The sequence below is a fragment of the Acipenser ruthenus genome, chromosome 12 (assembly GCF_902713425.1).
Source record: "Acipenser ruthenus chromosome 12, fAciRut3.2 maternal haplotype, whole genome shotgun sequence".
NCBI classification, from domain to species: Eukaryota; Metazoa; Chordata; class Actinopteri; order Acipenseriformes; family Acipenseridae; genus Acipenser; species Acipenser ruthenus.
The window spans coordinates 17357227-17369723 of record NC_081200.1 but is presented as its reverse complement, the minus strand read 5'-3'; the positions used below and the strand labels follow the sequence as shown (position 1 = coordinate 17369723).

At 37.7% G+C, this 12497-nt stretch overlaps 1 protein-coding gene across 23 annotated transcripts in view; it reads left to right on the top strand.

Annotated features, from left to right (window-relative positions):
- LOC117417009 (kinesin-like protein KIF1A) overlaps window positions 1-12497 on the top strand; it is a 175932-nt gene that overhangs the window by 107710 nt on the left and 55725 nt on the right. For 13 of the 23 annotated variants that reach the window (XM_059034638.1, XM_059034637.1, XM_059034628.1 and 10 more), the window contains 5 exons: window positions 1405-1513; window positions 4531-4597; window positions 6070-6154; window positions 6384-6489; window positions 11925-11951. In XM_059034638.1, coding sequence (XP_058890621.1) covers window positions 1405-1513; window positions 4531-4597; window positions 6070-6154; window positions 6384-6489; window positions 11925-11951 — 394 coding nt within the window. The remainder of the gene's footprint in view (window positions 1-1404; window positions 1514-4530; window positions 4598-6069; window positions 6155-6383; window positions 6490-11924; window positions 11952-12497) is intronic. The other 10 variants (XM_059034640.1, XM_059034639.1, XM_059034629.1 and 7 more) reach the window with 1 other exon arrangement.

The window sequence follows — 12497 nt, the reverse complement described above, 5'->3', positions numbered from 1 at the left end:
TGCTACCAAGGATGGTACTGTATTTCTATGCACGTTGATACATTTTCTCAATGATCTCGTCCATATAGAAGAAAAGGCCTGAACAAGCAGTCTTAAAAGCAAGTTTTTACTGTAAGCTGGTAATCTAATAACATGATATCAACTGCTTACATATCGTATCAGCTCTTCAAATTAATTGTCATGATTACCTTGATTAATAAGGCAAACAAATCTCTCTAAACAAAAATTAAATATGTTTCCAGGAAGTACTAAAGCTAATGAAAGGCTGGAAAATATTAGCTGCCTTGGACAATGACTCCCGTTTTAACAAGCCCTTGAAATATAGATTGCTGATGCACCAAGGAGGGACTATTCAATGTTTGTGGAGTCGTTTGAACTGAAAAACAATGAATACCCTGTGTACAGAAGAGGGTGCTGATTGTCTCTAATAGTAGTATGCAGAAAATTCACCCGAGCAGCCCTCTTTCTCTCCAGCAACAATTACATTTCTCTGAAATTCTCGAAGCCTCATGGCCAGAAAGCCAGGACAGGCGGGTGGCATGCTGGTGTGTTATTCTTTACAGCTAAAACCCCAAGGGTGTGCATGTGGTGGTGATCTGAATGAGTTTCTAGTCCTTATCTTTGAAACAGGGATCTGTCATCAGTTGTTTTCTGTCTGGTCTCTTCTTTTTTTTGACAGCTAGTCCTGGTCCCCTCTCATATGACAGGCATAGTTTGGGCCTTGCCCTGTTTATGTTTTTTATTTATAGGATTAGAATTAGAAGTGTCTGCACTGACATTTATTACACTGTGCCTATTGTTTCTCCCAAAAAACGAATTCTAAATATAACTGCCCTTTCTCTTTCTCTAATATATTATAAATAACTTTCTTCAGCCCAGATGAATCAGTTAAACGCATTTCAGTGCAAACACAAAAAACAAACAAGAAAACCCCTAGAATTACACAGGGCAAGCCCCTGCAGTGAGGGTGAAAAAAGGAAATTGGGCTTTGAATGAGTTCAGGTACATGTATTCACCCCCTCACCCATTCCGCTTCTATGTCAATTTCAACAACTAGCCACAAAATGTTTCTCAATCTGTTCAAGCTAGTCAAAAAGAATACTTTATTGTTCCATATTTTAATGCCAAAACTGAACAATCATTCTGCCCAAAAGTTACAGTGACTGGAGTCAACAGAAAATAACAACAGTCTAACTCAACACATGAAAAACTGTTACAGGAATTGCAGCCCCTGTATCTTGTGTAAGAACCCAATACCCTTAATCAGAGCTACATACATTGCTGCTTCTCACCCTTTGTTCGTGTGCTCTGGTTTACCCCCTCTGACTACACCTGTACTGCAGATGGGCTCTCTGAAGAGGTGTGGTGCTGTTGCTTTATAATAATGGCTATTGTTATCCTCAGTGCCTGCAACCAAGCTGACCACCCTGAGCCGTCCGACTGCGGGGCCGTGCCGCTGCAAGTATGACCTGATGGTATTCTTTGAGATCTGCGAGCTGGAAGCAAATGGAGAGTAAGTAGTCTCACTAACTTGTTTCTTAAGATGATTATGGTTATAACTTTGTTAAATGGCATATTATCACTAGGTGGAATTATGTTTTTTTGTAAGGCTATAAATCAGCTTTCAAAATCCTGGTATCCCTGAATAGATAATTGTCCTCCCTTCAAAAATGGACAAAATGTTTTTAAAAGCAAGATGTCCCCAAGTGCAGTAGTACCCCCAAATGTTTTACTACCAGTGCAGAATGATTAGGTGGGCTATTTGCTGTTCATTTTACCCCAGAAATGGATTTCTGCAATGGTGACTGCAAAGACAGGTGTGACACTCGGAAGGCTAGTTTTGCTTTAGTCCTTTGCATTTATTTACATTTCGTACAATTATCTGACCCATATGCTTTGAATTACGTCATCCTTCATTTCTTAACACTGGGGCAGAGTTCCCAGCCACATTACTGGATGCAGTTATTGAAGTACACCTATCCTTTGTTATAAAACAGGTGCCTAGTGTAAATGTCTACATCAAATGTAGACAAAATACTGTACACAACTTTCTTTTCTTGTGCATGTATCGTTATACTTAAGGATACGATTTTGTCACGGAGGCCAAGGAAATCATGAAAATCGTGAATTTGAACAATAGTCTGAAATCTTGGAAACTGATGTAAAAACACATTTGGTTAGGCATTTCCTTTAAAAATGCACTATGTCATGATGTGAAAATACAAATCTGCGTATCTGTAAATTGTTTGGTTGTGTATGCACACAGCATTTGCATGTAGCTGTGCAGGTCAGCGAATGAGATTTGTATCTTGCAGCTTAGCGAGCATAAATGAACACAGACTGTATATTACCGTAAACTCTGAGTTGTGATCTTCACATACAAACAGCACTTGTTAATAATTTTTTTAAAACAAAAGTGGTCTTGCATCTTCAAAAAATATTAATTAATACTTACATTTGATTTCCTGAAACTTTTTTTCATACAATGTAGTGTACCCAAGTAGTCTATTGAAAATAAATACTCACTTTCTCTAAAACTAAACATTGCTAAACAAAATACTTTAGGTTACCACTGAACATCTTTTTTTTTTATTTCCTGCAAACTGTAGATAAAGCGAGAGGTTTTGTAGGCCTTTTTTCTGATCTTGTGATGCCCCACTTCTTGGACAGGGTGCCTGCCTGTTTGATTTGACTTTTTCACTCTGTTTTTTTGTTTGTTTGTTTGTTTTTATTTGTAAAGAGGCAGTGCTCTGTAGGCTACTCAGAAACTAAAAAATTAAACATCTCGTTTATATATATAATAGTTTCATTTTGAACATGGGGATGATCAGGGGCACATTCTTCTCGAGTTTTTGTGTGTACGCATTTTTGTACATTTCACCACAATTCTGTTTTAAATCCTCCAATCCTGGTAACAAGCCTCCATCCTGATTGTAATCTTGTTTTAAATCTTGCAAGCAGAGTCTCCAATAGAAATGTAGGAATGTGCTGTCACTTAGTAGTTGGGGCGGGTTTAAAGTATTCAGAACGAGTGTGTTTACATGAGCATAAGAATTCCTATATTTTTCAGATTACTAAACTTTCCGAAAACTAATTCCGATATCAAAAGTCATGTAAACACAGTTTTCGGAAAATGTATCAGAATATTCTGAAAATCAGTTTTCGGAAAACAGCACCTAGAAAAAAAAAAAATTATGTCATGTAAATACACTTTTCGGAAAACTTATTCCGATAGCGTACTGCACATGTGCAAACTCTGACCTTCATTCCTGCACGTGGTTTTAGAAAACAGAGAAAATAATAATAATCTGTAGTCAGTCTGCATGCATCCATTTGTCTAGTTAGTGATAAAGTAATACATTTGTTAAAGTCTGTATGTATTTGTTAATAGCCCATACTGAAGCAGCAAATGTTTTCCAGTTTGAAAATGACGTGAGAATTTAAAATAATGTCTGCAAAAGAAACTGGTAATATAGAACAGGATGAGCTGTTGGAAAGGCTGACTGCACATTGTGGGGAATCTGAATAGAGGTATAGGATAGTAATCTTTGAATCTAAGACCTGACACTTCGATAAAACGCTATATTGGATTCCGTTCTATCGCAGAAATGTCCGGTCTTCATCGTGCTTAGGCTACTACAGTACTTGGCATGTGAAAATATCCTGCGTTTTCCGAAAACTTCAATCCATGTGTACAGTTGAATTCTAATTAGATTTTTTTATCGTTAATCATGAAAACACACAAAAGTGACGTTTTAAAAAAATCAGTTTTCTGAAAACATTAGTTTTCGGAAAACGCTTTGTCATGTAAACGTAGTGATAGAGGAAGGTGGGACATTGCCCAGCAGCACAAGGAAATGTATTTATTATTATTTTTGTAGTAGGTTTTATTTTTTTAACTGTGAAAAGGGTAAAGTCAACGTGAATAGATTAACCATTTCCACAGTTTTTCCGGTGTTTTCTGGTGTTTATTGGCTATCCACCGATTTAATTGTTTTTGTATCGGGGGTGTTTTATCGGGTTTTATTGGTTAAAAACGAAAATCAGAAGTCCTAATTATTTGCTGGCTTTTGCGTGAATTCTTGTTTTTTTTTCCGCAACTTGTCCGTGAAATGTACTAAAAATGACTGTGCCAAAATCGTATCCTTAATTATACTCATTTATATTCAGCCTAGGTGGGAGGACGATTACAGCTCCACAGCTCTCTGAGAATCGCATTTACTTTCAGATGTCTAAATCCGATTGTAACACTGACGGAATTTAGATTTCCATGTGTAAGTCCCACGAAGAAGCATTAACCTACAGAGACATCTTCCTGCAGAAAGTTATTAATTTCAAATAACAACATCAATGTAGACTTTATATTCAGTTATTATTAAACATCAAGTAGGGTTGTACTGACTATACTGTTTCATGTCATGGCCTTACAAGATGACACTGAATCTCTATTGTCTACCTTAAAATACTTGTAATAATACGTGATCAAATATGTGATCAAATGTGCTTAAACTTTCTGCTTTCTCTCTGCAGCTACATCCCAGCAGTGGTGGACCACAGGTCTGGGATGCCGTGCCATGGGACCTTTTTGCTGCATCAGGTAGAGTTCCCATTCCATTGACAATTCCTAGACCGTTCCACTGGATATAGAATAATATTTTGCAAAGAAGCTTTTCTTTTGGGTTTGGGGGGGGGGTTTGACATTTTACATAACAGACAAACACAAGAGTGATTCATTCTAGAACCTGCTTCACACCTTAACATGACCCTGGGTTGGTCTAGCGCCTGGTATGTCCGCTGAGATATGCCACAAATTCTGGTAAAAGACTCTTGACGGTAGAAAAGAAGCCACATAGAAGAGCAACTTGTGCAATTTTATTCAGAAAGAAACAAGCTTTACAACTGGTTTCTGGTTCTTTAAAGACAACAAAACAAAAACATATCCCCTTCTGGGAGAAATAACAGAACTTCTAAGGAAGTATGTTTTCCTCAACCCCGTGGCGGAAGGCTCGCTCCTTTTACCCCCACCAAGTACTTAGATTTTTTAGACCTTGTTCTACTCACTGTACAATGTTTCCTGCAGCTTGTGTTCCCTGGTGTTTCGCAAGTGTTACCAGCAGCTCCTTTTCATAGCGCTTGCCTAATCAATTTGTACAGAACAGGCTAGCAATCATACCTGAAACTATTTATCTAATTAGCTCTGCCAAACTTTCCAGCTGCCTCAACCAAGATGTCCCTGAAGCAGGAATTTTCCACAGGGTGGCCAGTACACTCCATACCACCTGTACTGAATCATTCTGGAGTAGATCTGTCAATAGTGAAGCACTGTTAAAAGACAATTGAAACAAAACTGAAAAGTACATTGTTTCAATTAAATTTGTGAAATCGCAATTGGTTCATTTTTTTGTAAATGTACTTACTTCTTCCCCACTCTGTCATGTTTCATATTTTGTTTTTGAAACAAGCTGTTTATTTAAGAAGCTTTTATAGGGTCCAGATTTACTTATAAATGGCTGTATCACATGGTGAAGGTGGCACATTAGATGCTAAACATTACCCCTCGTGGTCTGTCTCTGTGTCACACACTCCACTGAATATTATTTGCTTTTACTTAAATACTTTGTACAACAGAAGTGCACTGTCAAGCTGCCAACTCTTAAATGCAAGCAAAAGGGGGAAAGAACTAAAAGTTGCCTTCACAAACATTTAAAATGATCTGCTTTTAGCATCAGTTTCATGTTAGTGCAGTTTATATATATATATATATATATATATATATATATATATATATATATAATTTCAAGTGTTTGGTGGTTTTAAAAGCTTCGTGCTGAATGTATGTCGCAATGTCTTGAGAGGAAGAGGAACCTGACAGTATAGGAAAATTCCTATCTGATTATCAAAAAGAGCTAAATTGAGCAAGTCACAACAAAACTGAAACAAATATTTAAATGTAATAGTTTCACCATCTGGGAAATATCCAATTTATTTCTTATTACATTTTTTTGAAGAAGATCCTCATTTTAATGTGATAAACCAAGACTGCTTCCTCCTTTCTTTAATATCCAACAGGGTATCCAAAGAAGAATCACTGTTACCATTGTGCACGAGACAGGCGGTGACATTGAGTGGAAGGAAGTGAGGGAGTTGGTTGTTGGTGAGTACATTGAGATTCTGGACTCTGTACGTTAAATTCTCTTTCAGAGAAACATTGGATCTCTAACGCCTCTAGAGGAAGGCTCTTGTGTGTACCCATGTTACAACCTGACCCTGCTAATCAGAGACTTTTCAAAATAAAACTTAAAAATGAAAAAGACCAGGTGAGTTCATTAATCACTAATGCTACCATGTGATAAACCTTACTGCTCTCTCGTCTTGCATTCAAGGTCGTCTCCGTAACACCCCAGAGGCCGATGAGACGATCATTGACCCCAACATCCTGTCTCTGAACATCCTCTCGGTCGGATACATCCAGCCCAGCCAGGACGACAGGTAAGTCTCCCGGCCCCACAGCCCTGTGTCTGCTGGTATAACTAGCAACCACTTGGAGGGACTGGCTTCTGTGATGGACTGGCAGGTAGAATTCAATAAGAAATATACTAAACAGTGAAGTGGGGCAGTGATCCTAGAGAGAGCAAGACATAAAACAGGAGATAAAAATACAAGGTGAAAACTGAGCCAAGAGGTCAAAATTGATTTTTTCACATTCTTTATTAAAGTGACTAGTTGCTTTTTTGGTTTTTGTCAGTGAGTTAAAAATTAAGTCACGGAAGTGCTTATATTTTAAAGCAGATATGCTTGTTTTCCAGATTGGGTTGTGTAAAGGAAAGCTCTGGCTATTAACAGCAAACCATGCTGATGTGTAATAAAATGAGCCCCTTTCAACATACATGTTTGTTTCTCTGTAGGTAAGAGACACAGGACATGCTAGTGAATAAGATCAGAATGTCTTAGGTACTTATATTGCCCAAATAAGTCAGTTTTGTATCATTTGTGTCTCATTTCAGCATATATTATTACATTGTATCTTTTAATAAGAGACAGCAGGTATTGCTGTAAGACTGACAAGATTATCGAGACCCAGCTGTTTTGCATTAGTTGCAAAAAGCTTAAATGACACACGCTGTCTGTGTCTGACAGCAAATACACACAAAACACATTAAAGCTCGGCAAAAATCAGGATATTATGGCTAAATTAATTCTCCTTCAAAAAGACTTAGAGGCAGTTTGGGAAATGTAACTATTTTTATGAAACAGAATGCAAAATAAATTCAATTCTAGACTTTCTGCCAAACAAAATGTCAGTTTTACTCTTCCGCCAGAGATGCCACAGTGTGATACAGTAGGTACATGTTAGCATCTGTAAGTATTTATAGCATAGAACTTAGTGATTTTTATAAAGAGAAATAATTGACCCAGGCACCGCATGAAAACAAATAGAGAATGGTACTGCAGTCAAATATCTGAGTTAGATCACCATGGCTTCTTAAAACCACCCAAATCTGAACCAATGAAGATCCTTCAACAGCTGTTTTATGAGGTCTCTGACTGCCATCTATGTACAGCATATTTTTAATTTGTTTTTTCATACTTTATCTGGGAAATCAGTTGCTTATAACAAAATATTTCTATGCCTTACTTTGAAAGTGTATCAATATTAGATCACTGGTTCTACTCCTGTTGTGACAATGTTGAAACAGGACTGGCCTAGTATTCCATAATTACCTGCATGACTTAAATTGCGAGATACAGAGTGTGCTGTACAGAAAGCACAGTTTAGTATACTGTGCTGCTCTTTGCATGATTGTAGGTAAAACCCTTATGAAATTTTCTCACACTTGATATCTGACTCAATCACTGTATATTCTTAGATTATAAGGGGGAGTGAATTTAGCCACATTATAATGTTTTGTGCATCCGTATTTGCATTGCATGTATATGATCATATTTATGAGTTTACACGATAGACACAAACTTTGCACTGATAAGTCTATTCCGCACAACCATTTCTGATTTTTCTTCTTCTTTGCTATGGTACATTAAACAATTTAAGATATGTCAGAAGGAGGTGTTGTTGATGGTAAAAATGCAGCCTTTCTGAGCTATGTATTAAAATAAGTTACTAAGATTGATCTGCAGAGAAACAAGACACGTATTTATATTGCATGCACTGGCCCCCAGTGGCCACAGGATGCAAATGAAATGTCATGATTCACTCCTGACAGAAATCTGGAAAGGTGTTAATACTTGCAATGTTAGGCTACATTTTTAGCATGTACCCTACCCCTTCACCTCTAAAGAAAAAGGACATATCTTGAGAATGGTTGCCTAATGCTCAATGTTGCACATGACAAAATGTCATTGAAATTAAAGGTAGCACTAGCATGGAATGGCTGCCCAAATCACCTTGCTTCAACTTGATCAGAGGTAACAAACTGTCTGGGCTGTGTAAAGTTTTATGTAGAGATGTATTAGAGATTTAATTTATTAGTACTGATATTTTTTGTAGTTATGCTTGAATTTTATTATTTTATTAAAATGAGGCTAAAACATACCTTGTCAGAGTTGGAATGGTGTAGGTCAATTATAAATAGGGCTTCTAATTTTCGGTTTTAACCGATAAAACCCGATAAAACACCCCTGATACAATAAACACTGGAAAAACTGTGGAAATGGTTAATCAATTCACATTGACTTTACCCTTTTCCCATTAAAAAATAAAACCTACTACAAAATAATAATAATAAATACATTTCCCAGTGCTGCTGGGCAATGTCCCACCTTCCTGACTTGTATCTTCATTGATTCGTTCTGAATACTTTAAACCCGCCCCAACTACTGAGTGACAGCACATTCCTACATTTCTATTGGAGACTCCACTTGCGAGATTTAAAACAAGATTTCAATCAGGAATGGAGGCTTGTTAGCGGGATTTAAAGATGGATTACAGTTAAGATACAGAGGATTTAAAACAGAATTACAAAAATGCCTACACACACAAACCCCAGAAGAATGTACCCGTGACCATAGGGATTTCATTGTGGAAGACAGTAAAGGAAAGAAGGTACAACTTAAGTGTTCAAGTACTGTCGAGTTACTATACATATTTTGACAGAAAAAAAAAACGCTCAAGCATTTTAGAAAGTAACCTGAAACATAATTTCATACAGTATATCAAAACGAAAGCCCAGAAAATAGCTAAAGAATAAGCACCGAAAAATACAATTAATAAAAACCGAAAAGCAGAAGCCCTAATTATATAATAAACAGAGATCCAAAATGAGAAGTTACTGGATTTATATACCTTTACCACACTATGCCACACAGAACTGAAATATATGTGAATGATATTTTCAATAGTCAGTGTTTGTTTAAATTACTGTCCTAGATTTTGAGTCATTGTTGCTTTCTAATAATGTGCCAACGCTTTTGCCAGTAGCCATACAGGGTGAATTTATACCCTAACTGGGCTAAATGCTAAACTGTAAATGCCGTGTTTTTCTGATTATAGCTTAACATATACTTTTATATAGGTGCATTGGCTTGAGTTGGGCACTATAACCACTGAGCTACCGGTACTTCAATCCATTAACTAGGAATTGCAGCTCAACTCGCGAACGACTGACCTACTCAAACCCACTACCTTCTTTACTGCAGCCCAGCAGTCTAACTACTAAGCTACTCAAACCCACAACCATCCACACTGCAGACCAACACTCTAAACACTGAGCTACCCAATCCTACTCAAAGCCACACTCAAAGCCTAACAACCCCTTGTTCTAGCTATTGAACACTTAATAAGAATATATAGCAAACCAATATTATTATATGGTTCAAAACCCCAGAGTAGGAATCCAGGCCTGTTTTTGTCTATGGTTAACATGTCCAGAATTTGATTTGGATGCGTGTGGCTTGTACCTGCATTTCTTCCCATTGAAGGTTAATTCTGTTTCTGGATTTTGATTCCTAGGTGTTGTACATGAATATAACTTATAAACAGGAAATTACGGTAGAATTTGTATTCTGTTACAGATTACTTGACATTTTATCATTCGTATGAAAAAAAATAACCAGAATGCTGCTAGAATGAAGTGGGTCATACAGTTCTGCAGCTGGAATGGAACATCTTTTTTTCAATCCCTGACCCTCCTACCCCCTTTCCCCCAGCAGCTGCTGCTTTGCAAAAAAAAAAGTGGTTTTATCTGTCAGGATCAAGGAGGTCACTGAGAAACAGCTAAAGTACAAGAGTATCCCCTCTAAAAAGTGTGTTTTTATTATCCGACTGAATTGAACATTTGAAAGGATTAAGACAAAAAAAAACAATTTCAAGATTAATTAAACAAATTCTAAATCTAAATTCTGCTAGAAAACCGATGCACATATTGAGGTGAGGAATTCCCTTCTCTGTGTCTCTTCCTCCATTTTCCCACCCCTGTGTAATTGCCTTTTCATCAGACAGAGCAACGTTCTCGTCATTTGTAAACTTTTGGTTTTCATCCCCCTACTCTCTAAGTTCTAACTATTATAGGGGTGATTCAAAAAAGTAATGTTTGAGCAACAAAAGAGAGTAGCAACACACATCTACTATTACTACTGATTCTTGAGGACTGCCTCATACCAGAATTCCCCTCTTTGCACTCTCCCCTCTTTGCACTCTCAGTTTTTCTCAGCTACCACATCTACCCTTGACTTCAGGACCACAGGGTACACCCTTCTGTTGCATAGGATGTAAGTGGTCCCTGTAGTTGGTTCCAAGTGTTCTTCAGTGTTGCTAACATAAAGCTCATTGCTGTAATTCATTACAAACACACTGAGGTTATGATGAGGTTGTATAATGCACTGGTGAGACTGCACTTAAAGTACTGTGTCCAATTCTGGTGACCACAGCACCAAAGTGACCCGGGAGAGTCCAACAAGAGCAACCAAACAAATCCCAGGACTTGAAGGAATGAGCTATGAAAATAGGCTGAAAGAACTGAATCTGCTTAGCTTAAAACAAAGCAGAATTAGGGGGATATGATTGAAGTGTTTAAAATCTTAAAAGGAGATGACATAGTTAACCCAAACCATTACTTTAAGCATAATACAGAAACTAAGACCAGAGGAAATTCTGTGAAGATAGACTAATGACAGAGGGAAGGAGACACTTCTTCACACAGAGAGTGGTGAGGGTATGGAATGGGCTACCTAGTCAAATTGTTGAGGCAGAATCACTGGGTCCTTTAAACCCAACTTGACAACGTTTTAAGATCAATCAGCTACTAGGAACCGGATGAGCATTAATGCGCCGAATGGTTTCCTCTCGTTCATAAATGTTCTTACGTTGACCTTGTCAGTTTCTTTTGTCCACAAGCACATTACTAAACAGATGATATGTATCCTGGTTAAATAAAAAAGACTTCTAATGAGCCTACAGTGCAGTGCTACTTTACAGAAAGCTGAAAGGATTGACTTAATTAGAATCAAAAAGCTTATTTCCAAGTGACCTCCTTTCTGACCACTTCAACCATGCTGCTTTGCAGTGAATGTTTAATCCCCTGCCTGGGACTCCAATACTCCAAGCTTCAGGCATGCTTTTTGTTGCAAAAGAAAAACAAACAAACAAAGAAAGGCCTTAAATGAGCAGTACAGATGCTGAGTAGCTCTATCATCATGGCACTTTTCCATTCCCTGCAGACTGGCTGAGTGAAAGGAACCTTATTTCTGAAGGAGTCTGGCTCAGCCCAGCTCCTTACCGCCATGATGAAAAGGTGCCTTCTTTTCAGTCACGTGGGATGGGTAAACAACAAGGTGCTACTGTACTATATGCTTTCTCCCTGTTGAGATGGGCTGCTGCTCAGTTCTGTGATGGACTACCTATAGAAATTGCTGTTGCTGACATTTTTCCTCCACTTCCACTAACAGAATGTTGTTTTGTGTTTTTGCAGACAGTTTCTTGATTCGGATATGCCTAGGTATTATTTTCAAATCCCTTTCCTCATTAATTTAGTTTATTTCTCAACATCCAACCCTTATCCCCCAGTCTTTTTATTTTCTGTATTTGTTAATTCAGTTTATTTTACATTTGCTTTCTTTTCTTTTGGGTTTATTTTGAATGCGAGGGCATTTTCTGCAAAGACCCCTTGGAAGTGTTTTGAACTGGTTTGGGACTAACTCATGGAGGCTGCATGATATGCTTTGCTTTTTGGGCTGTGATTTGGCTGCCTTTTTTGTGAAGGGTAGTAGTGATTGGTCAAATCTTTTTCTATCTTTGTTTTGTATGTAGTGCCAGTGTGAAATACCTTAAGAGCAGTATCTATCAGTCAGACTTTAAAAACATTTCTGGATACCAGCTTTCCCCTTTTCACAGCAATGGGCTCCCATCTGCCCTCTGGTTATCATTTTGACTTGTTTTTAAGCTGGCCAAAGTCTCAGGGAAGTGGAGTTGAGGAAGGTTGTTAAGCAAGAACAAGAGTCTCACTCTGCTCCACTATCACAGAAGTGATGGGCACAGTTTAACT